The sequence below is a fragment of the Leucoraja erinacea genome, chromosome 13 (assembly GCF_028641065.1).
Source record: "Leucoraja erinacea ecotype New England chromosome 13, Leri_hhj_1, whole genome shotgun sequence".
NCBI lineage: Eukaryota > Metazoa > Chordata > Chondrichthyes > Rajiformes > Rajidae > Leucoraja > Leucoraja erinaceus.
The window spans coordinates 23768909-23793781 of NC_073389.1; the positions used below are offsets into that span (position 1 = coordinate 23768909).

The 24873-nt window shown below is 41.0% G+C and overlaps 1 protein-coding gene across 5 annotated transcripts in view; it reads left to right on the forward strand.

The window, feature by feature from the left end:
- Positions 1-24873, forward strand: part of sytl5 (synaptotagmin-like 5) — a 150822-nt gene that overhangs the window by 115322 nt on the left and 10627 nt on the right. For 3 of the 5 annotated variants that reach the window (XM_055644588.1, XM_055644587.1, XM_055644589.1), the window contains exons 7-15: positions 8605-8680; positions 10180-10297; positions 10922-11028; positions 14652-14756; positions 16894-16950; positions 19551-19729; positions 19938-20040; positions 22557-22718; positions 23726-23834. In XM_055644588.1, the coding sequence (XP_055500563.1) occupies positions 8605-8680; positions 10180-10297; positions 10922-11028; positions 14652-14756; positions 16894-16950; positions 19551-19729; positions 19938-20040; positions 22557-22718; positions 23726-23834 (1016 nt within the window). The remainder of the gene's footprint in view (positions 1-8604; positions 8681-10179; positions 10298-10921; positions 11029-14651; positions 14757-16893; positions 16951-19550; positions 19730-19937; positions 20041-22556; positions 22719-23725; positions 23835-24873) is intronic. The other 2 variants (XM_055644590.1, XM_055644592.1) reach the window with 2 other exon arrangements.

Here is a 24873-nt window from a genome sequence, read left to right on the forward strand (position 1 = left end):
AAGATGAAATAGCGGCACATTTGGATAGCAGTAGCAGGATCAGTCTGAGTCAGCATGGATTTATCAAGGGGAAATCATGCTTGACTAATCTTCTGGAATTTTCTGAGGATATAACTAGGATAATGTACAAGAGAGAGCCAGTGGATGTAGTGTACCTGGACTTTCAGAAAGCATTTGATAAGGTCCCACATAGGGGATTAGTGGGCAAAATGAGGGGACATGATATTGGGGGTAGAGTGCTGACATGGATAGAAAATTGGTTGGCAGACAGGAAACAAAGAGTAGGCATTAACGGGTCCCTTTCAGAATGGCAGGCAGTGACTAGTGGGGTAGCGCAAGGCTGGGACCACAGCTATTTACAATATACATCAATGATTTAGATGAAGGGATTCAAAGTAACATTAGCAAATTTGCAGATGACACAAAGCTGGGTGGCAGTGTGAACTGTGAGGGATGCTATGAGAATGCAGGGTGAATTGGACAGGTTGGGTGAGTGGGCAGATGCCGTTTAATGTGGATAAATGTGAGGTTATCCACTTTGGTAGCAAAAACAGGAAGGCAGATTACTATCTAAATGGTGTCAAGTTGGGAAAAGGGGAAGTACAACAGGATCTGGGGGTCCTTGTTCATCAGTCAATGAAAGTAAGCGTGCAGTTACAGCAGGCAGTGAAGAAAGTAAATGGCATGTTGGCCTTTATGACAAGCGGAGTTGAGTATAGGAGCAAAGAGGTCCTTCTGCAGTTGTATAGGGCCCTAGTGTGACCACACCTGGAGTATTGTGTGCAGTTCTGGTCCCCTAATTTGAGGAAGGACATTTTTTGCTATTGAGGGAGTGCAGCGTAGGTTTGCAAGGTTAATTCCCGGGATGGCGGGACTGTCATATGCTGAGAGAATACAGCAGCTGGGCTTGTACACTCTGGAGTTTAGAAGGATAAGAGGGGATCTTATTGAAACATATAAGATTATTAAGGGTTTGGACAAGCTAGAGGCAGGAAACATGTTCCCGTTGTTGGGAGGAGTCCAGAACCAGGGGCCAGTTTAAGAATAAGGGGTAAGCCATTTAGAGCGGAGACGAAGTTGTGAGTCTGTGAAATTCTCTGCCTCAGAGGGCAGTGGAGGCCAGTTCTCTGAATACTTTCAAGAGAGAGCTAGATAGGGCTCTTAAGGATAGCAGAGTCAGGGGATATGGGGAGAAGGCAGGAACGGTTGGGGATGATCAGCCATGATCACATCGAATGGCGGTGCTGGCTCGAAGGGCCGAATGGTCTACTCTTGCACCTATTGTCCATTGTCTAAATGAGATGTGCGGGGCCAGTTGTTTTCAGAGGTTGGTGAGTGCCTGGAACATGCTGTGCAACAGGGATGGTAGTTGAGGCAGATTAGATAGTGGCATTTAAGAACCTTGTGGATAGGCATGCGGATATGCAGGGAATGGAGGGATGTAGATTATGTGCAGGCAGATAAGAGTTGGTCCTGGCATCATGTTCGGCACAGACATTGTGGGCCGAAGGGCCTGTTCCTGTGCTGTACTGTTCCATGTCACAAACCCAGGAAACCCTAGGCTGTCTGTGACACTGTCACACTACAATGCTGACAACTATATTCGGCACTCTCTACCTGCTCCTTTGATCGACATATTGTACTTTAGTTTGACATGATTGTATTTGCGTATAATATTATTGAGCCTGAATGGATAGCTTTTCATTGTACCTCAGTACATGTGGCTATAATACACCTAAACCTAGGCGTTCTCTAATGGTAAACCGTGAACTTCAAAAATGGATCCAAAAATTATACATCGCCTGCAAAGGTACGCAAGCGGTGAGCCCACCCCCCTTAAACATCCAAAATATAATTAAACGTTATTGTTCTCCCTCCCCAAAGCTATTCTCTCTCTGCCCATCATTGATCACGTTAGTTTCCCAGTTTCTTAAACAATAGAAATTATTATTTCTTTCAGTATAACCCATTTTTGTGTAATACTTTATGTACATTTATCCTTTATGATTTTTTTAATCTCATGGTCTTCAGTTTAATTTTTATGAAAATCAACTTAACAAATAGTAAAATACAAGGAACTGCAGATGCTGGTTTATACAAAAAAAACACAAAGTGCTGGAGTAACTCAACAAATCAGGCATCTCTGGAGAACATGGATAGGTGACGTTTTGGTGTTAGGATGGTTCTTCAGACTCCAATTTAAATTTTTGTCACTTTGAAATTGTCACTTTGGTCCAGAAATTGTCCGTTTTGTTTTCTAATCTTAGTCAAAATGAGTAGCTTGTTTATTTTAACTTGATTTTGTTTCTTATTATTTAAACTTTTGTATGAAGTGCCTTTTCAGGCATTTCTGTGCCTTTTGCAGGCACAGTTCCGATTTGTTCTGTACCTTTTAGAGTTATAGAGTGATACAGTGTGGAAACAGACCCTTTTACCCAACTTGCCCACAGCAGCCAACATGTCCCAGCTACATCCAGGAATATGGGGTTGTGATGGAAAAATAGATCAGCTATGATTGACTGACCAACATGCCCCATCTACACTAATCCCACATGCCTGCGTTTGTCCATATCCCTCCAAACGTCCTAACCAAGTCAAGTCAATTCAAGTTTATTCGTCACATACACATACGAGATGTGCAGTGAAATGAAAAGTGGTAATGCTCGTGGACTTTGTGCAAAAAGCCAAACAAACAAACAACCAAACAAACTACAAACAGAATGTAACAGAATCACATATTCTTTTGTCATATTGTGGGCGGAAGGAAAAAGGGAAAAAAACAGCGATTTTTAAAAAAGCAGTAGAGTGGGACAGTTAAAGTTAGTTCCTGGTGAGATAGGAGTTTGCAGTCCTAATGGCCTCTGGGAAGAAACTCCTTCTCAACCTCTCCGTTCTCACAGCATGGCAACGGAGGCGTTTGCCTGACCGTAGCAGCTGGAACAGTCCGTTGCAGGGGTGGAAGGTGTCTCCCATGATTTTATTGGCTCTGGAGTTGCACCTCCTGATGTATAGTTCCTGCAGGGGGGCGAGTGAAGTTCCCATAGTGCGTTTGGTTGAAAGCACTACTATCTGCAGAGCCTTCTTGTCCTGGGCAGAGCAATTCCCAAACCAGATTATTTCTGTAATATTTCCGGACAAGATGCTTTCCGCAGTCCCTGAGTAGAAGCACTGGAGGATGAACCATGTACCTGTCTAATGATTTCTTAAATGTTGGGATAGTCCCAGCCTCAACTACTTCCTCTGTCAGTTTGTTCCATACACCCGCCACCCTTTGTGTGGAAAAAGTTACCCCTCGGGTTCCTATTAAATCTTTTAATTCCTAATTCCTATGATTCCTATTCATACCTCTAGTTTCCCTCTCTCCTGACTCTCAGTTTGAAGCAAGGTCTCAACCCAAAACGTTGTCTATTCCTTTTCTCCAGAGATACTGCCTGATCGGCTGATTCACTCCAGGAATTTTGTGTCTTTCTATAGTTTTGATTTGTTATGTTTGGTTCTAGGCTTTGTTTATTCTTCACTTGCCATTTGAAGTATTCTTTAGCATGTGGTGATCAGGGTTACTAAAACAGTGTATTCCAAAACAGAGGATTAGCCTTACCATTGCTAACACAAAGGACAATAGAATGGGCAGTAAAAAGGTGACAATCACAACATTGTTTTGTTTGACTGTTGAGCAATGTAACACGAGTAATTTTATAGAAATTGGCAAGTGTATGTCCAAGATAATGAATGGCATGTAGAATCAATGAATTGCAGATGCTGGTTTGCAGAAGAAGACACAAAGTGTTGGAGTTGTTCAGCGGGTCAGACACCACTGGAGAACATGGATAGGTGACATTGTGGGTTGGGACACTTCTTCAGACCGACTGTAAAGGGGGCAAGGGTGGGAAAAAGCTGGCAGAAAGGAGGGGCAGGACAAAGGCATGCACGTAATAGGCCAAAAGAGGTGGGAAGGGCTATTTGATAGGTGGATAGACCACCGAGTCGTCAGTGCCGGCTCTGATTTGCTCTGTAACTTTTCATATCTCTAGTTTCCCGCTCCCCTGCCTCTCAGTCTGAAGGGTCTCAACCCGAAACGTCACCTATTCCTTTTCTCCAGAGATGCTGCCTGACCCACTGAGTATTTTGTGTCTATCTTCAGTGTAAACCAGCATCTGCAGTTCCTTCCTACGCATGTTGTCATCCATGAACACCAGGTTATCAAATCAAATTAATCGCTCAATTTAAACAGCAAGTCATTAACTGCAAGTGCTTGAGACTGAAACCCAGAGAATGTGACTGTTGTGATCAGGTAGATTTCCTTATCTGCACTTAATTAGCAGCCTGTCTGGACGGTTCCATATTAATAGTGACTAGCGTTTTGTTTATGGTAGTTCTTAAAGGGTAGCGTAAAATCTCTGTGATCTGAGGAAACCACCGTGGCTTTCCTGACTGGACAATCTAGCAGGAAGCAGATCTAAGTCTAAATCTAACGACCTAAAATGATAATTTAAAAAAAAAATCCTCGACTATTTATCCAGGCCTTTCAGTGAAAGCTCAGAACTCCACAACCCCACTTCCCATATTGTCATGGTAACTACTACTAACAATTTCTGAGTGGCCCAAATGACAGCTTTATCCATATTTGAAATTACTTGTTTTTATGTCATTGACAGAAGAATAATAAAGATATTTTAATTTTCACCCTGTGTAACCAGTGATGGACTAACATATGTTTGCTTGAGTTTAGTTTAGAAACACAGCGTGGAAAGAGGCCCTTCAACCCACTGAGTCCATGCTGACCATCGATCACCCATTTGCACTAGTTCTATGTTATCCCACTTTCTCATCCACTCCCTACACGTTAGGGCCTATTTACTGAAGCCAATTAACATACAAACCTACACATCTTTGGGATTTGGTAGCAAACCCACGCGGTCACAGGGAGAAATTGGAAACTCCATACAGGTAACACCCAAGGTCAGGATCAAACCCGGGTCTCTGGCTCGGTGAGGCAGCAGCCCTCCCCACTGTGCCACTGTAGTTAACGTGAACACTAGAGTTGTTGAAGGTGGTGCCTCTGTGTACATCATTTGCAACTGATGTCCTTGCAAATTGTTGATGGTGCAGACTGGTCTATTCGAGGAGTAAAAGATCTCCTTTGATATCCCTGACAACTATTATAAATTAAAATTCCTGCATTATCGTACATTTTGTTCTACACCAAATAAGGAGCCCTCCAAATAGTGACCAGCAAAGTAATATACATGTCTAATGGTTAATAATGAAGCAGAATTCCAATTCTAACCTTTGTTCATCCCAATGACCAGTTTGATTCAAAGAATTTAAAAATAGGTGGAAATTTTCCACGAAAGCTTTTACTTGAGTGCATGACTTTTTATTTTTGTGAGTGCATAATCTTTCTTTGCCGTAACATGCAAAGGAAGCCATTAGATTTATCTCAGCTGGATAAAAGGTCACAGCTAAGTGAAAAATGGGCTTTAGGTTTCATTGTGATGGATGAATATTCTTTCTATTGATGAATTCAATGAATCATTAAGTAGCAGGGTAACGGAATAATGGATTTACGCTGTGGAAACAGGCTGTCCAGCTCTTCCAGTTTACACGGAACATCAAGCACCCAGTATACTTTAAGCCTTCACTAACCCCCATTTTGTTCTCTCCACACTTCCAGCAACTGCCCGCTGATTGTACCAGGCACCTTCACTATAGGGAGTTTATAGTGAATAGTGAAAGCCCTGGAGGCCAATGGATATTTTATTTTATTTTATTTTTTTAATTATTTTTGTTAGAAGCAATTGTACAAAGGGTTCGGCATCTAAAATTGTACAATTATTGTACAACTTCATTTTTAACCTTATAATCTGAAAATAAGAGAAAAGAAGAGAGAGAACAAGAGAGGGAAAAAGTGAAAAGATAGCTCGAAAAAGCAGATGGAAAAGACCCCTAGACTACCACAGCACCGTGGCCGAAAAGTGAGTAGTGATAGAAGAGGAAAAAAAAGAAAAAGGAAAGTGGAGATATACCTGCCCCTCGTCCCCCTTTATGGCATATATTCTACCTATGAGGGAGATCGGAAGCGTTTTCCAAAATTGAATAAGGGCATTTAGTTTGGTAATTAATGGTGGAAAATTTGCTTGAAATAAAGAAGGGTATTTTCTAGTTACGTAAACTCCAAGATATTGCCAGTGGATATTTTTAAGGCGGCAATAGTAAGGGTGTCGGAGGTTATGGGAGAAGGCAGGAGAATGCGGTTGAGAGGGAATGATAGATCAGCCATGATTGAATGGCGGAGTAGACTTGATGGGCCGAATGGCCTAATTCTGCTCTAGAACACATATGGACATGCATAGTGGCTATTTAATTTACCAACACACACACTTTGGGATGTGCGAGTAACCTGGAGCACCAGGAGGAAACACATTTGTCTCAAGGAGGATGTTGCTGTTGGCGTGGAGTTTGTGCAGAGATCAGGGTTGACCCCAGGTTGCTGCAGCTATGAGGCGACAGCTCTACTGGCTTCCTCACTGGTATGTGAGGAAGGAATTGACTGTCAGCTTAAACAATGAAAACGTGGAAAAGATTTTGAAAATATATTGTATCTCCAGCATCTAATTTCACTTCCTGTATTGCAATAGAACCCAATCAACAAGTTCTCCCCACCCTAATCTTGCAGCCCCTCCCCTCTCCAGGATCACTTCACCTGCTCCCTTATTTCTACCCTTTGGTGACCAAATGGATCATTGTCCGACACAGGTGAAGTGCTGGAAGACAGGAGGGTGGCTAATGTTGTGCCTCTATTTAAGAAGGGCTACAAAGAAAAGCCTGGGTACTGTAGACCAGTGAGCCAACATCTGTGGCGGGAAAGTTACTGGAGAGGATTCTGAGGGATAAGATATACAGGTTGACAACCTTTTATTCGAAAACCTTGTGACCAGCCACTTTTCGGATTTCGGAATTTTTCGGATTTCGGAATGGAAGATTTTTAGGGTAGATTTTAATGTTTTTTAGATAAAACATTACAGGGGACCGGGTGGCTCAGTGGTAGAGTGCTCGGCTCGTGGCCACAAGGTTGCGAGTTTGCGCCTCGATCCCGGAAGTTACTCGGTGAGGGAGGTAGCGCTCTCTTGTCACCCTCGCGGGGCTACATTGCCTTAGGTGGCCTAGCTCGGGGATTCTTGAATCCCCCGAATAAATAATTTAAACAAAAAGATAAAACATTAAGTAAAACTTTAAACATAAACTGGCTCAAACTAAGCTAAACATATGAAAATATACTTACATGCAGTAGCCAGTCCGATGATTTTCAGGGCCCTCTTGCCGTGTAAGATGGAACTCCAGCATCGGGTGAAACAATTCCTCAGCGGCTTGGAAAGTCTGGAGCGGCTGCCTCCTCCCCGGAGACCGGGGCACTCGTAGCCTTCAGGTCGCACCGGTTGGAGCTCCGACCCCGGTGAACTCGATCCCTGGTTCCGCGGCGCTCCAAATCCAGCGCCACCCGCCCGCAGCCCCAGCTCCACGATGTTGGGAGTCGGCGGCCACAGTGCTCCGGAGCTTACAGCACGGCGACCCAGTAAGGCATTGCCCGCTCCCCGCTGGTATTCCAGCGCTGCGCCGCCGCCGCTGCCGTAGTCCTGGCTGGTCCCGACAGGAAACGCCGCTACATTTTCGATGGTAGGCCGCGAGGACGGGGCGAAGAAGCAGCTTGGAGAGATGCTGCCTCTCCGACCAGGTAGGGGACTAAGAATTAAAATTTCCCCCTTTCCCCCCCCCCCCCAAACCACCACATAAAAGACCTCCAAACTAACTGACTAACATTCAAGCAATGATTTACAGATGTTTAAGTAGCTACAGTAGTACAGACCTGGGTTGACCGTGGGTCGTTTCGGGTCAAGTTTGGCGTCTAAACGCGAGTTTTGGTGTGCAGACGACATCCTGGAAAAAATGTTTGGTTTTCGGAGCTTTTCGGTTTTTTGGATAAAAGGTTGTGAACCTGTACATGCATTTGGATAGGCAGGGGTTGATAAGGGATAATCAGCTTGGTTTTGTGAGTGATAGATCGTGCCTCACAAATTTTCTTGAATCTTTTGAGGAAGTTAAGGGCCACTTGGCGATTTTTTTATTGACGACTGCCGGCTTCCTTGTCGGACGCATCAGGTCACCGAAAAATACGCGGCGTGATGCGGCTTGACGACGTATGACGCGCGGTGTTTTTTCAAGTGTCGCAACATTTTTTTTGTCGTCGCTGAATTTTGAAATGTTCAAAATCTTTTGGCGACACCGATATGACGCCAGCAAAATCGCCAAGTGGGACAGGCCCTTAATACTATACCTTCTTACTGATGACAGAGTGAAATGGGAGCATGGTCAGGGTGGTGTTGGACCTTGGGAAAGCATCAGGTACACATCTCATGATGTTTAAGGACGAAGTCTACACTTCTATTGTGCTGCAAATTGAGCTGCCAACTTCTGTACAATCATCCCCAATCATCCCCTTGTAGTGTTGCCAATCTTCCTTGCGGCCACCTCATTTACAGAGGATGCCAACAAGATGCAAGGTGTTGCTGGTAATCACAGGTCTCTCATTTTGTTTGTTGACCCCAGCAGATCGATAACACCAGGGCTTCAGATCTCACCAGCATCCAGTAAACGCAGCATCGTATCAGGTTATGGGAGGAAGGTATGTTAAACATCTTTGTTCAAAACTCCGACATTTCTTGACAATACAATTAAAAAAAATAGTTGAATCATACCTAGTTGAACATTCAGATGAAGTCTTCATTAGAATTTCCATATTAATGAATGCTATTTTATTTCTGTCACAAGTGTATATTTGGCACCAATGAAATTCAAGCTTTGATATTAGATTTGGATTAAATATTTGGCACGTACAGTTAATGCAATGTTGTATCAATCTAATTCTTGGTGGGAGGCCAGTCAATGTTTTTGGAAGTCTTGCCTTTGAGGAAAATATCTATTCAAATATTCCTTACCTCTCGAAAAATAATGTTTGACTGCTTAGATTTAAGCACGTTATAGTGTATTACCCGATGAGGTAATTGCTGAGCTGGGAATGGAAACGGATTTAATTGTTAATTCAAGGGGACAAAGTGTGTAGCCATGTGTAGAAAAAAAAAGAGAGGTTTGGATCAAGTCCTGAAATAGGGTTGGGAAAACTGCAAGAATATAGAACAGTATAACAATGGGCCCTTTGGTCCACAATGTTTGTGCTGAACATGATGCCTAGCTGAACTGATCTCCTCTGCCTGTATATGATCCATATCCTTCCATTCCTTGCAAATCCACTTGGCTGTCTACAAGCTTCTTAAATGCCACTATTGTATCTGCCTTCACCACCAGCCCTGGCAAAGAGTTCCAAACACCCTCTATGTAAATATAAAAACTTGCCCCGCTTACACATTTCCATTATATTTTCCCCCTCCTTATACCTATGCCCTCTACTATTTGACATTTCTACCCTGGGAAAAGGGTTCTGATTGGTCATTCCAGGCCTTGAAATTATTTTGATTGTGAATTGTGAAAGTGAATATTACAAACTTTTAAGTCAATGGAGTTTTATTCCACAAACGGTAGTAATTGATCTGAACTATTCTCTCACCTCCCACCTTGAGGAAATTGTAGGAAAATGCTACCTCCCACAATGACCAGCATGTTTTTGTGAACGTATGTCCTTCCACAGAGCTCAGAGTGATTTAAATGTTAATGTTTTCGGTATACAGGAATCTAATATTAAGATAGACACAAAATTCTGGAGTAATGCAGCGGGTCAGGCAGTGTCTCTGGACAAAAAGAATGCCTGACGTTTCTGGTCAAGACCCATCGAATTCTAAGCTTGGGAAATGAGCATTCCAAAAAAGATCGAAGGTAGACAAAATTGCTGGAGAAACTCAGAGGGTGAGGCAGCATCTATGGAGTGAAGGAATAGGTGACGTTACAGGTCGAGACCCTTCTTCAGACTGTGTTTTGTTTACTCCATTAAAGATGCTTATTCGAAACAAATCCCTATAAGTTTGAAGTATGTTTTGTAGTTAACAAAGCGCACTTCTCATCTATTAAGCTTCATCAGGATGATCAATAAAAAGGGCCAACCACATATTAAAAATAATTCTTCAAACAAAACTATTTTGTATTAATCGACATGTTCTGTTTTGATGACAGGCAGCATCTACAGAAAGTATTGACACTCTATCAATGAGTAACAGTGTGCCCGAGGGTCTCTCCACAGGAAAGCACAACATGCCTACAATATCCATTTCAAAATATTCAGTTTCATCAGGTTTGTACATACATTGTAATGCTTAAATATGTCATTGTTCTCAACTGATAGTTGCATAGCTGAAGTTGAAGGATGACATTTTAAGCTATTGAATTAAAATTCCACTCCTAATATGTTATGGAAGATGTAATAAGCGGGTATTTTCATTGAGGGGTGGTGTCATTATCTTCTATAAACAGACTTGGAAAAACTTTACTTGAGGATTGTCTTGAGAGATGGCAAAGCTTGAGGGCCTAACCTTCGTTCAAACATCAAACAGCCCGTTTAAGAACAAGCACCTGCTAAAGCTTCTAAACCAGATTTTCTGTTCTGGCCAAAGTAATGGCAAAAAACACGCATTGTAACTCATCAACATTGCCACGTGAACCCGCTATAGACATCCTGAGAACCGCATCCTGAAAGTACCGTGACATTATCATGATATTTGTGTAGATTTACAAAGTGGTTAACATTCATGCTACCCTCAACCTTCGCTCCTGTCCTGGTTGAAGATAATTATTTGAATGTGACTTTTCTAATAGAACTCTTTCCCCTTCATTACCCCCCCTCCCCCCCCCTACAGATTGATACTACCTCATTCCAGATAATGAATTAACTAATAATAATATTTTTGTTTCGGCACAGATCGAAGTAGATCTGAGTTGGACTTGAGTGGATCGTGTGCATCAGGGATCGAGGATTCTCTCAGTCTCAAATGCAAGTCTGTGCCCAGAGGTCTCAATGAAGCCAAGGTCAGTTGAACACATTGTTCATTCACTTCTGAAATGTACAAATTTTTTTGTAACCTTGTCAGCCGTAGAGGATAATTTTCCTATAGAAAAAAAGACTGGCATTTTAAAGAAACAATCTGGTTGTTTAGAAACCATGGAAGTTAAAATAGTACCACTGGGAATATCATGGATTGTAATTTGTACCACCAGACTTAAGAACAGTTTTTATCATCATGCCATCAGGCTTCTGAACTCATAAACACATCATATATGTTGATTATTTTATTTATTATTGTCTTTTACCTACCAATGTCACTTATATCTCATCTTTTTTTACCTTAATCTTATCCTTGTAATATCATTGCTGAGGTGACCCGTTGTCTTGTCAAACACATTTCATTGTACCGTTGACCCTGTGTTAACCTACATACGACAAATAAAACTGAACTGAACTGAATTTCTGGGCACTTTTAAATCTCTTGATATCGTAACATGCCATCCAAGAAATAGTTTCACTTAAAATCTTCTTTATATACTAGCTTCACTTTTTACCCAAAGTAACAACATTTCTCTTCCTATTCTCAACTGCCTCTAGAGTTAATCAAACAGTTAATATTAGAAATGAGCACACTGTCAGATACAGTGGAAACAAAGAACTACAGATGGAAATTAATACACAAAAAAGGCAGCATCTGTGGAGAACTTGGATAGGTGACGTTTCGGGTCCGTCTGAAGAAGGGTCACAACCCCAAACATCACCACGTTCTCCAGCGATGCTGCATTCTAGTGCTGCACATATGGTGCTGACTAATTATTGGAGGCAAAGGTCAGAGCACTATTATATGTATTAACAGATCAGTTCACTTAAGGTGGGTGTTGATTGTGAATAACTATTGCAGTTATTACAAAGCAGCTGATTGCCCCATTTGTACAATGATAAGAATCTTCCTGACAACTCCTTCTCTTCTTTAATCTGCAACATGCAAGCAATGTTTGAAGATAGCATTCCTTCTAATTCCGGGTATTCCATGTTGCTCTATCTTGAAGTTTGGTATGTCTTGAATAACTTGTGTATATGATGAAAGAATGCTTCATATTATACTCGACATTTATACAGGGGCAAAATCTTTTATCCAGATCTATCTAAAATTTGATAATGCTGACGGATTCCCAAAATAAGTCAGCAATGAATAGTTTGATCTTACAATATTAAAGGCCTGTTCAGCTGCAGCGTTCTGTGTTTTATATTGACCTATTTCGGCAGTGGATTTCACAGGTACAACTGCTTTGAGTTTTCATGCTGTATATAAAACTGTTGTAAGGAACAGGCCATTCAGCACATAACCAGTGCTGAACATGATGCCAAGTTAATGCAATCACTGCTGTCTGTACGTGATCCATATCCCTTCATTCCCTGCATCTCTGTGTACCTTTCCAAAAGTTCCTTAAATGTCACAATCCCATCTGCCTTAATCACCTTCCCTGGCAGCATGTTCTAGGCACCCACCTCTCTCTGTAAAATAAAAACTTGCCTCATAATTTTCTTCTACTACACATGCAAGTGGTGGAACTGGATTCAGAGTTTGAAGATGCAATTCCATAAAATGTAGGTATGCTCATAAGCTGCTCACATCTATTATTTGAATATTTTTAAATGTACTAATACCCCTCGGAATTTATCAATCACCTTGGTAACTGTTACGAACCTGAACCAGAGGGTGATTTTAGCATGAATCCACTACAGGCAGCTCATTGGAGATGCTAAGAGCTGCAAATGGCGGATCAGTCTGATGGTCTTGAACCAAAACATTGCTGGTTCATTCTCTCCAGAAACGCTGCCTGACCCACCAGTTCCTCCAGCACTTTGTGTTTTGTGGGCAGTGCATTGTCTGATTGGGTCTCCCAGCCTGAGGGTGCTCCTGAACAATCAGGCCTGAGGCAACTCATCCATGGCAGTGACTGCCCCTGAAGACCAGTGCAAAGATAGGAAAATTGTTCTCTATGTTGGTCAGAACTCCTGAAACCCACTCAGCCCTGTGTTTATGATAAATGAGCTATGGCATTTTTAAACTTGCATCTCAGGAATATGAAAGCAGTATCAGCCACTATCCCAATCAGAGTTGAAATTAATACAGAGATTGTTTGTGTAGTGACTTATCGCAATTAGCGTAAATGCCTTGACGACTCAGGATCACATCAGCTACTGAGCTTAGGCAAGAACCCTCCCAGGAGTTACTAAACTTGGCATCTTAAAGGGGCTGTCCCACTGCAGCAACCTAATCTGCGAGTTTAGAAGCGTTTGCCCTCGACTCAAACTCGCAGCATGGTCGACACGTGGTCCTAGGAGGTCACTGGAACTCTGCTTCATACGCAAGGGAAGTTCCCGAATTCAGTTTGGTCGAGGAAAATTTTGGCTGCATGTTGAAACATTTTCCGCGAGTAAAAATTTGTCGGCATGGTTCTATTGAACTTGTAGTGCAGTGGAGTGGGGTCGCTATGTAGTTATAGGCAGTCGAGGGCAGCCGTAGGCAATCTCCTTCGCTGACCGTGCATTTAAATTGGCTCGTTGGAGTTTTCGGGACCAAGGAAAACCGACCGGTAATGTAAAATGCCCGCTCTCTAAAGGACTTACCGTACACTGTGCAGCCGTCTTTTACCTTCCTGTTCATCGCGGGTGTGAATTTCAGACAGCGCTCTACCGCTTTCCCTGCCCCCCACCTTTGCGATGTCTTTGTGTGTGTGTGGTCGGTCGATCCAGATCGAGGTTTTTCAGGCGAGTGTGCTCGAGCTCGAAGGTCGAAGACAGTCGCCGAGAGGTCGCGTCAGTGGGACAGGCTCTTAACAACAAATTTCTATAGATATTGGATGAAGCCAACCGATGATTGGTTTTAGATAAGACACAAAACAAAATGCTGGAGTAACTCAGCGGGTGAGACAGCATCTATGGAGAGAAGGAATAGGCGATATTTCGGGTTGAGACCCTTCTGGGTTTAACTCCCCAATTTCTAAATATTCACAAGGATGAAATTGGTTGTACAGCCGGAAAGAATATATGGTTATCTAACCAATGAATGTTTTATTTTGGAATTAAATGTGCATTGTCACAATTTAAGGGCTTATTTGAATGAATAAAGGAATGATATTTTATTGTGATGGGTATCTAGGTACAGCGAAATGCTTTGTTTTGCATACAACCTAGGGCAGGCATTGCACAAGAGTTGCAGTGTCTCACGCCGACCAAGTTACACAGTACCGAACAGTCTTATCTACTGCACATGGTAGCAAGCGCCCCCCCGCTCCATGGAAACTCGGTAAATGTATTGATACCGTGGTCCATTTCTCAAAATAATTAATTCGAGGAAACAGATTATTATGTTTATCTCCAGCACATAGTGGCTCCTGCTTTTGTTCACATAAGTAACGTATCAGCACACTGATTGCTTATATTGGGATGAACCTTTTAATAATGGGCAACGTAAGGTGATTGAAATGCAACTCTATTTTCACCGACATTACCAAAATGGGTCATTATTCTGGCCTGGTATGTTCATGGTATCACACAATGTTAAATAACAACCTTAAATCCATGCCATCTCTGCAAACTTCACCAAAAAATTGTATTGCAACAATTTGCACATTCACAGGATTACCTCGAGGATGATGACTTTGATGAAGAAGACATCGATGATTTGGTCTCCATGTATCGCCCAAACAGTGCAAGAGGCAGTCTGGGTAGTGGATTATCTATTGTAAGTTTAAAACTAATGTCTATTGTATCAGTTCAGTATTTACTATTCACAGTATGTTTATCTTTAATAATGATGAAGTAATTAATACAATGAACTCTAATGATCATAAATTGATTGTAGTTAAGCTGGAAAGAGAAGATTTACGAAAATGTTGCCAGGACTCGACAGTCTCAGCTACAGGGAGAGGTTGAGCAAGCTAGACTTTATTTTTGGGAGCACAGGAGGATGAGGGGTGACCTTATAGAGGTGTAAAAGGTCATGAGCGGGATAGATAGGGCCTCTTACCCAGAGTAGGGGAATGAAAACAGAGGATACAAATTTAAGGTGAGGAGGAAAGATTTAAGAGGAATATAAGGGGCATCTTTTTTTACACAAAGGGAGGTGCGTGTATGGAACAAGTGGCCAGGGGTAGTTGAAACTGCTAGTGTAGCATCATTTTATAAACATTTGGACAGGCACATGGGGAGGTTGAGTGGGATATGGGCCAAACACAGGCAGGTGGGACTAGTGTAGATGGGGCATATTGGTCAGTGTCGGGAAGTTGGGTCGAAGGTAATGGTCTATGTCATAAGGTCATAAGTGATATGAGCAGAATTAGGCCATTTGGCCCTATAAGTCTACTGCGCCATTCAATCATGGCTGATTTATCTCTCCCTCCTAAACCCATTCTCCTGCCTTCTTCCCATAACCCCCGACAACCATACTAATCAATAATCTATCTATCCCTGCCTTAAAAATATCCATTGACGCCTTCCACAGTCTTCTGTGGCAAAGAATTCCACAGATTCATCACCCTCTGACTAAAGAAATTCCTTCTCATCTTCTTAAAGGAATGTCCTTTAATTCTGAGGCTATGACTAGAGGCCATAGACTTTCCCACTAGAGGAAACTTCCTCTGCACATCCTCTCTTGCCAAGCCTTTCACTATTCAGGAACTTTCAATGAGGTCTCCCTATCATCCTTCTAAACTCCAGCAAGTACAGGCCCAGTGGCATCAAACACTCTCTATGATTCCATTCATGTCCTAGACCATGGTTCAAATGATAGATGGCCCCTTACCTGCTAAGACCGTGGATTTGGACAGTTCAAAATAAATCCCTCATGCAACACAAAGCTGTTTGTAATTTGATAATAGGTGGCAATGGCCACATTTTATGAGATGAATGGAATAAATATTTCATTGGTGCAGCAGAGAGTGCTTATGCTAATTGTAGCAGGATGTGTACTTTGTTCTTGCTCCTTCAGTATAGTTCTTGATCCTAATCCTTGTGCTTGATATATGACATTAGGTGTTTCCCAGTATTTGCCTTTAGGTTAATGAACCACAGACCATACCCATTCCTTTTATACACAATTCCCTGGTCTGTGCCACAATAGTAATCTGTATGTTATGAAAACTTGTAGTTTGCAAGTGTTGTGCTGGATTACAGTGGTTTATTTGTTGCTCTTGATAGAGCCTGCCTTGGAGAATGTCTTACAACCAAAACAGCAAAAAAAAGAACATTTAAATGAAGGGTTTTTCAAAATTGAAAGACACATATGCAAACCGGGTGAATCAATTATTGGAAATTTCCCAGTCTATATTTGTTTTGGCAGGAGACTGAGAAACCGAGTGCACCACAAAATGTGGTGAAATATTGAAGTCCCTGAAATATATGTGGAAAATGTCATACAGTTACATCTTCGGTTATGTCATTAGTTTCATTCCTTGTCTGCTTAAATGTAATACTTCTTTACACTATAGATTGGTTTACATATTAAGATGTTACTGACACCGAATTTGAGGAGCTAAAGAAGCTTTTTGTCATGAATTTGCTTCTCATGATACAAAGGGTTGGTGTCAAATGGCTAAAAAATAATCACAACTGCTATATTTCACTGTTTAAAATGGAACTCCCGAGACTGATGATCTCAGATTTCAGGTTATTCTAGCAAGATGTTTAATTTACTGCTCAAAGAAAATAGTTTTTATTCCAAACAACATTTTCGGATGTATTATTGTTGGGAATCTTGCCTTTGTGCAAATCCATTCTCAACGGAGCCCTTCCTTTTACTGCTGTACTGTTTGCTCACTGTCACTCTGCAATGTCTTTCTATTTTTCTTCAATTCTTGCCACGTGCTGTAATGCTTTCTCAGTCGAGCTCCGACAAGAGATGGACGTTCCTTAATACACCCGATCACGATGCAGAAACTGTAAGTTGCCTTGCTTTCTCATTTACTCAGCCATCTGTTTCTTGCTGTTATCTTGAACTACACCTTTAACGCTCAAGCAGTGACTTGCATTTCAGGATGTAAATTTCATTTGCATTTCTATATCTTATTCTTTCAAAATGCATCTTTCCTCCCAAATTAAATAATTACATATGTGACCTTTATAGGTCGAAAAGATTTACATGCTCCCATCACCTGTAAATCCACTCGGTTCGTTGGCTATACATTAGGTGCTGTTGTACCTTTTATTAATGAAAGATTTGTAGAACCGCACATCAATGAAATGTACTATTTGTTTTGCCTCAATTTGTCCAAGGCAGCCAAAGAGCCTGAGGAAGGGTCTCGATCCAAAAGAATCCGAGGGGTCTCAACCCAAAATGTCACCCATTTCTTCTTGCTGCCTGTCCCGCTGAGTTACTCCAGCATTTTGTGTCTACCAGCCGGACTATTCAGTCCCTAATGAAGTCAAATACCATAGTTTTACCAATTAACAAACACGTTTGTTTGCATTTCGTTGTCTCTGTACTGTACACTGACAATGACAATAAATTGAATCATTTCATTTCATCATTTTTTTTCATTGAATCAGTTAAAGAAATTCTCAATCAAGAATAAATGCATCAATATTAGTCATTTGGAAACAATTAATGATTTTGTGAAGCAAAATACCTGCATTTAAAATATTACGTAACTTGAACAGAGTTCTTAGCAGTTTGATATACTATGATGGTTAAATCCCGATGTTAGACCAGACTTTGTTGAAATACAGATTTTATTTGAAGTGGAGGATATAATCCTGTGAATTAATACCATTGTGTATTAATGACAAGGTCAATGTTATTTCAAGCAAGTCCACTATTTAATCAAGACCAAGTTTTGTATTCACTATTAATTCTGTAATCTCTATCACATTTGCTATTCTATGTTAAATATTTATTTTCCTTTTGTTCTCATCTTTCCAACCAATAATCATTTACTTAGCAAAACAGCAGGCAAACATCAAACTATTATTCAATCTTTTGAGGAGATGCTTGTTTTATAAAATACCAGCTCCTTTGTATACTCTCCCTGTAGGCACACCCCTGAATCCAACAACTACATTTCTTCTTCATTTCATTCACAAGTTGACAACTTTCAGGTATAACAGGGAGCTCCGAATTTGAATGTGAATGAGAATTAACCTCTAAAAGAGAAGACTGAATTTTTCATGGGGTCAACTAGGTTTTTGATACTGAGCGGATGGGAGCCTTGCAAGTAGAGGAAAAATAATGTCCACGCTTCTATTTGGACATATATGAAACCATGCGGAGTGATTATGGTAAAGCTTTCAAGTCTAGTCAGGAAAACCATGCCCTGCAAAAAAAGACCTGCCCAAAAGCAAGCCACAAATGTTTTGTTAAACACTCCTGAGTGGAATAATGCGTTTTATTACAGATTGTTCTTCCACCTTAGAAACCATTTAATCTTCTCTACCTTGGCAGACAGTTCACCTGCCCTTTACAGAATCTGAAATGAATTAAGTAAAAATTACATGGGCCCTATAAAAGGCCCATTGCAATTGAAATTTCACCCATTAGTCCATGTAAATTTAAGGAATTAAAATCCTGCTTCAATTTATTTAATGGTGAGATATGAAGCATTCTCAGCAGAATTCTGTGACTCGGTAAATGTATTGATACAGCAGTCCATTTCTCAAAATAATTAATTGTAAGCAAAGCCCCACTTCAATTATTATATTGGAGAATCCCCAATATCAAGCCTCGAAAGAAAAAGGATGGATTGTCCAACTTGATCCTATATCTAGGATCTCTGGGATGTCCCCTTTGGCCATTCTCAGGATGTGTTATCTTTCCACCCATTTCTAACACCACCAATCTCAGCAGCGGACGCCACAAACCAAACATGTCCCTGGAATGGTGCAATGGACTCTTCAAATAAGGATGAAGTAAACAGAAATCTAAATGTACCTCATCCATTCATTTCATTACATACCTCTGTTGTTGGTAGCTATTTTCTTCTGTATGGTGTTATCCTGAATATTTTGAACATAGTTTATAGTGTAAAGGAATAATATAATTTAGTTTAAAGATACAGTATGGAAACGGGCTCTTCGGCCCATCGAGTTCATTCCGACCATTGATCACCCTTTCTATGTTATCCCACTTCCTCGTTCAGTCCCTACACACTCATGGCAATTTACAGAGGCCAAGTAACCTACAAACCTGTACGTCTTTGGGATGTGGGAGGAAACCCACGCGGCCACAGGGAGAACATACAAACTTCACACAGACACACCTGAGGTCAGAATCCAATTTGGGTCTCTGGGGCTGTGAGGTAGCAGCTGTGCCACTGTGCCCCACCATTCTATTGGTGTTTCTGGTAAAAAGGAATATCCTTACTACGAAAGTCAAGAATGAAGCAGAAGTTGTGTGTAGTCAGATCCTTCTACATTTATAAAAACGAGACTGACCTGATATTCCATTGAATTCTTGGTATGCCTGAACATGACATAAAATGGTGATCAAACACTATAACCGCACATTAATATGTGATCTGGTAACACTATTTGCTTTTTCTTGTAGACCAGTTTGAATAGTATGATGAGTGTCTACAGCGAAACAGGTGATTATGGCAGCGTGAATGTCAGTGGAGAAATTCTTCTTCGAATCAATTACAGCTACAAAAGTGGGGCGTTAAGCATTTCCGTGAAAGAATGCCGCAATTTAGCAGTTGCTGACGAGAAAAAGCAAAGAACTGATTCGTAAGTAGTCATTTTTTTTTTTCGGAAATAGCTTTGCCTTTAAATTAGAAAAAAATAATCATAATGTGGTTGGACCAAAGTGTGCCAAGCCCTGGTTTTCCAGTCATGTTGTAACAATTTCAAGAGAACTTCACAGTGCTTATTAATAATCACTCTTAGGAGTGGCTTAATTGTTTCCCAGAACTGATAATTTTTATTTCACCCCCAGCTATGTGAAGATGTATCTCCTCCCAGACAAGTCTCGGCAAAGCAAACGCAAGACCAAGCTTAAATCCAACAACATCAATCCCGTTTTCAACGAAACATTAAGGGTTTGTCATTGTGTTTTGTAAATAATCAAATCATTAACTAACCACAATGAGGAGCTGCTCCTTATCTCCCTTTTCAAATTATAATCTGGAACAGATTATATGCAACCACTTCCTCTTGTTTGTTTCATTGCATGTTAAAAGCAGTGTTTGTTATTAGTTAGTCAAGAAATGTTATGAATGCATTAACACTGCATCTGTTTAACACGGATAAAACAGTGCTTTAGTTTAGTTTAAAACTTTAGTTTAGAAATACAGCGTGGAATCGGGCCCTGCGGCCACCAAGTCCGCACCGCCCAGTACACTAGTTCTATGTTTTCCCAGTTTCACATCCTACACAATACGGGAAATTTAATTAACCTACAAACTCGCATGTTTTTGGAGTGTGGGAGGAAACCGGGCACCCAGAGAAAACCACGCGGTCACAGGGAGAACATACAAACTCCGTACAGACAGCACCCGTAGTCAGGAGTGAACCTGGGTCTGGCACTGTAAGGAAGCAACCTTACAACTGCACCACTATGCCACCCAATTAATGACCAATAATTGATGACCAAAAGGGCGGATGATGCGAACTGTGAATGCATACTCCACCTTGTTGGTAAATGCTTAATTATGGTTCATAATTGAAGCAGTATTCAGTGTTTTTGTACGAGCTATTAGGTTGTGGGTAGAAAAGCATTCACTGGTTTTCATAACTCTTCCCAAACACGGTAACATCATTTACATACAACACAACAAGTGGGCCTTAGAGCAGCTCTTGAGGTCTAGCATTTATTTTAAAAGAAGTTGAATGGGATGCTTATTTTTTATTAAAAAAATGTTTTTCTAACATTTAAATTGTGACAAAGCGAATAGAAACATAGAAATTAGGTGCAGGAGTAGGCCATTCGGCCCTTCGAGCCTGCACCGCCATTCAATATGATCATGGCTGATCATCCAACTCAGTATCCCGTACCTGCCTTCTCTCCATACCCCCTGATCCCCTTAGCCACATCTAACTCCCTCTTAAATATAGCCAATGAACTGGCCTCAGCTACCCTCTGTGGCAGAGAGTTCCAGAGATTCACCACTCTGTGTGAAAAAGGTTCTTCTCATCTCGGTTTTAAAGGATTTCCCCCTTATCCTTAAGCTGTGACCCCTTGTTCTGGACTTCCCTAACATCGGGAACAATCTTCCTGCATCTAGCCTGTCCAACCCCTTAAGAATTTTGTAAGTTTCTATAAGATCCCCTCTCAATCTTCTAAATTCTAGAGAATATAAACCAAGTCTATCCAGTCTTTCTTCATAAGACAGTCCTGACATCCCAGGAATCAGTCTGGTGAACCGTCTCTGCACTCCCTCTATGGCAATAATGTCCTTCCTCAGATTTGGAGACCAAAACTGTACGCAATACTCCAGGTGTGGTCTCACCAAGACCCTGTACAACTGCAGTAGAACCTCCCTGCTCCTATACTCAAATCCTTTTGCAATGAAAGCTAACATACCATTCGCTTTCTTTACTGCCTGCTGCACCTGCATGCCTACCTTCAATGACTGCTGTACCATGACACCCAGGTCTCGCTGCATCTCCCCCTTTCCCAATCGGCCACCATTTAGATAATAGTCTGCTTTCCCGTTTTTGCCACCAAAATGGATAACCTCACATTTATCCCCATTATACTGCATCTGCCAAACATTTGCCACTCACCCAGCCTATCCAAGTCACCTTGCAGTCTCCTAGCATCCTCCTCACAGCTAACACTGCCCCCCCCAGCTTAGTGTCATCCGCAAACTTGGAGATATTGCCTTCAATTCCCTCATCCAGATCATTAATATATATTGTAAATAGCTGGGGTCCCAGCACTGAGCCTTGCGGTACCCCACTAGTCACTAGTATCCACATTTCCCTTTGTGTTCAACTTGGGTCATTCAGTACAATCATTGGTTAATAATAAAAAAGAGCAGCATTATATCATGTACATTTATAGTTCCAACTTTCAATGCCCTTGAGATCAGAAGCTTACACCATACTACTGAAGGATTTCACTGAAACAACCAGCTTGGGCAAAACTGCATTTTACAGAAATTTGCAGATATATTTTCTGATAAACATTTGTAAGCTGGAGTTTGGACATAACCTTTTCCCCAGTCTGAGAATGTTCAACATTAATGAACATAGCTATAAGGTGAGAGAGGGGAAGTCTGATGGAGGTCTGTGGGGCATATTTATTTTACAGAGAGTGGTGGGGGCCTGGAACTCGTCACTAGGGGTGGTGCTGGAGGCAGATACAACTGTGGCGTTTAGGAGACCTTTAGCTGGGCACATGGAAGCGCAGAGAATTGAGGGACATGGATCATGTACAGGCAGATGAGATCAGTTTAACTTGGCATCATGTTCAGCACGAACATTGTGGGCAGAAGGGCCCGTTCTTGCGCTGTAACGTTCTATGGCGTGAAAAAGAAGTTTTACAGCATGATTCTAGAAGACCATGCCCCTTCACTAATATCTGTAAATTCTCTCACAATCATTTTTATAGTATGTGATCAATCACACACAACTGGAGACACGAACTCTACAAGTCTCCGTCTGGCACTATGACAGGTTTGGGCGGAACAGCTTTTTGGGTGAAGTGGAAATACCGTTTGATTCCTGGGATTTGGGAAAGCAAATTGAGGAATGGTTTCCACTGCAGCCTAAGGTAAGTTTGCCACAGGAAGTTTACAAGCCAGAGAGAGGAATCGGCATAGATCTGAATTGGTCTATCAGCTTTGATGTGAAGTCTAGATCTTGGCACATGAAGTATCCACTAGAATGCTAAAGTTCCAGAGTAATGTCCAGTCCAACAGTGGGCAGCATTTTGTTGGATGATTTCTTGAGGAGTGTTTAGAAATGTAGGAACCTTAAGTTTAGGTTACTTTCTGAACTATTCTCTTCCCAGCAGTAACCTGTACAACACTATAGTACTATTTTAATTTAGTTTAGTTTATTATTGTCATGTCTACCAAGGAACATTCAAAAGCTTATTGTAATCTTCTTGTACCGTGCCTACTTACACAGTCACAGAGCACAGAAACAGGCCCTTCATTTTCACAGGACATGAAAGAAGTTATTGTTAATCAAGTATTAAAATTCTACTTATTCCAAATGGTAAGTCTGCCTGTGTGAATGCATGAATTCAAACAAATTATATTTCAAAATGATGACCTTCTCATTTGGCAGTTACTGAACCACAGCCATGTTCCCAATCACTAGGTTATATGAGCTTCTTACCTACAGCAGCCTGAAAGTTTTGATCCATTAGTTCAGCACAGACTTTGACCAAATAACCTGTTCCTTTGCTGTACTGTTCTATGTTTCTTTGCAGACCTTGTGGTGAAAGGTGGCAGCACTTGATAACTTTAACCAATTAAAAATAGACATTAGTGTTAAGGTGAAACAATCTGTCGTGAGAAAAGGGCAACGTGCTGGAGTAACTCAGTGGGCCAGGCAGCATCTCTGTAGAATATTTGTAGTGACATTTGTTTCTTTGGTAAGTTCTGGTGAAATCATTAGAGTACTGATTTTAATTTTATTCAAATTGTGAGATTATCAAATTACACCATCATTAGATCACATCACCAAAAGCTCTTTGTGGAGATAATGGATATTAGTTAATCAATGGTGTGTAATACTACTTTTGCAGAAATACTTGTGCTTTGGTTTTAGTTTGAGTCTGCAATTGACAATGTCCTACAATACAAAGGGGAATTGACAGTGGCTTTGCGTTATACCCCAGTTGGTCAACATTTGAACATTCCACCAGGACAAGGAAAAGGTAAGCTTTTCATTCATTTTTTAAGTATTTGCAATTCATTCCTGAATGCTCAGAAGATGATAGTTTTACATCGAATAAAAATACAGCTCTAGAGCTCAGACTGAGCAGGTTAGTGCAGGTGCGGAGTAGTGGGCACATAATATAATGATCATAAATTAAATTATATTAAGCTATTATTTTTACAGCATGAGACTCATAATTGAGTTGCAATTGCCCAGAAGGTATTAGTTGTACAATAGCCACCATATAGAATATATGACTCCCAGATTCATGAGAATGAAGCATTTTAGCCACTGTCTCAGCTCTTTGATATTAGACATGCAACTGGTTCATAAGGACCAGTGAATAATATTAGCTCTTGGGAAACTAATGTATTTGCGATGACAGTGCAGAAAGTAAGAGCAGACTATGAAAGAATGTTGAACTTGTTTATAGCAGGTCTGTATATAATGGTTTGTGGTGACTGGGATTAGGGAGTAATATTACTGGTCTGGTTTGAGGGTGGGTTAATGGAACGGAAACAGTAAGAATAAATAAGTTATTCTTTTTAACATTTAGTACAAGCCTAAACACTTTTACAATAAAGGCCAACAACCGTTGAAAATTAAGCAGCTCCAGAATAATTAATGTTAACTTTAGGTAATTCACATAAAAAACACCAAGGGCCATCCGAATACGCCATTTAATCTTACACCATTTAAAAAATTACTGCTTTCCTATTTTTCACTCCCAAGGAAGATGACTTTACCTGATGCCCCATCATCGGCCATTAACAAAGCCAGATTATGTTGCACAGAAGCCTCCTCTCCACCTCGTTTCATTTCATGAGAAAACATCGAAGGAGGATCAAGTTTAATATATACCAGCCATTGACAGAGATAACAGCTGGGCCCCAGTATTATTCCATGCAATAGACATAACCTACCAACACAAAAATCACCCATTTATTCTTACGGTTTCTGTTTTACCAATCTTCAATCCATGCCAGTATATTATTTCTAATCCAATTCACTCTCTTCATTCTTCTTGGGTGGCATCT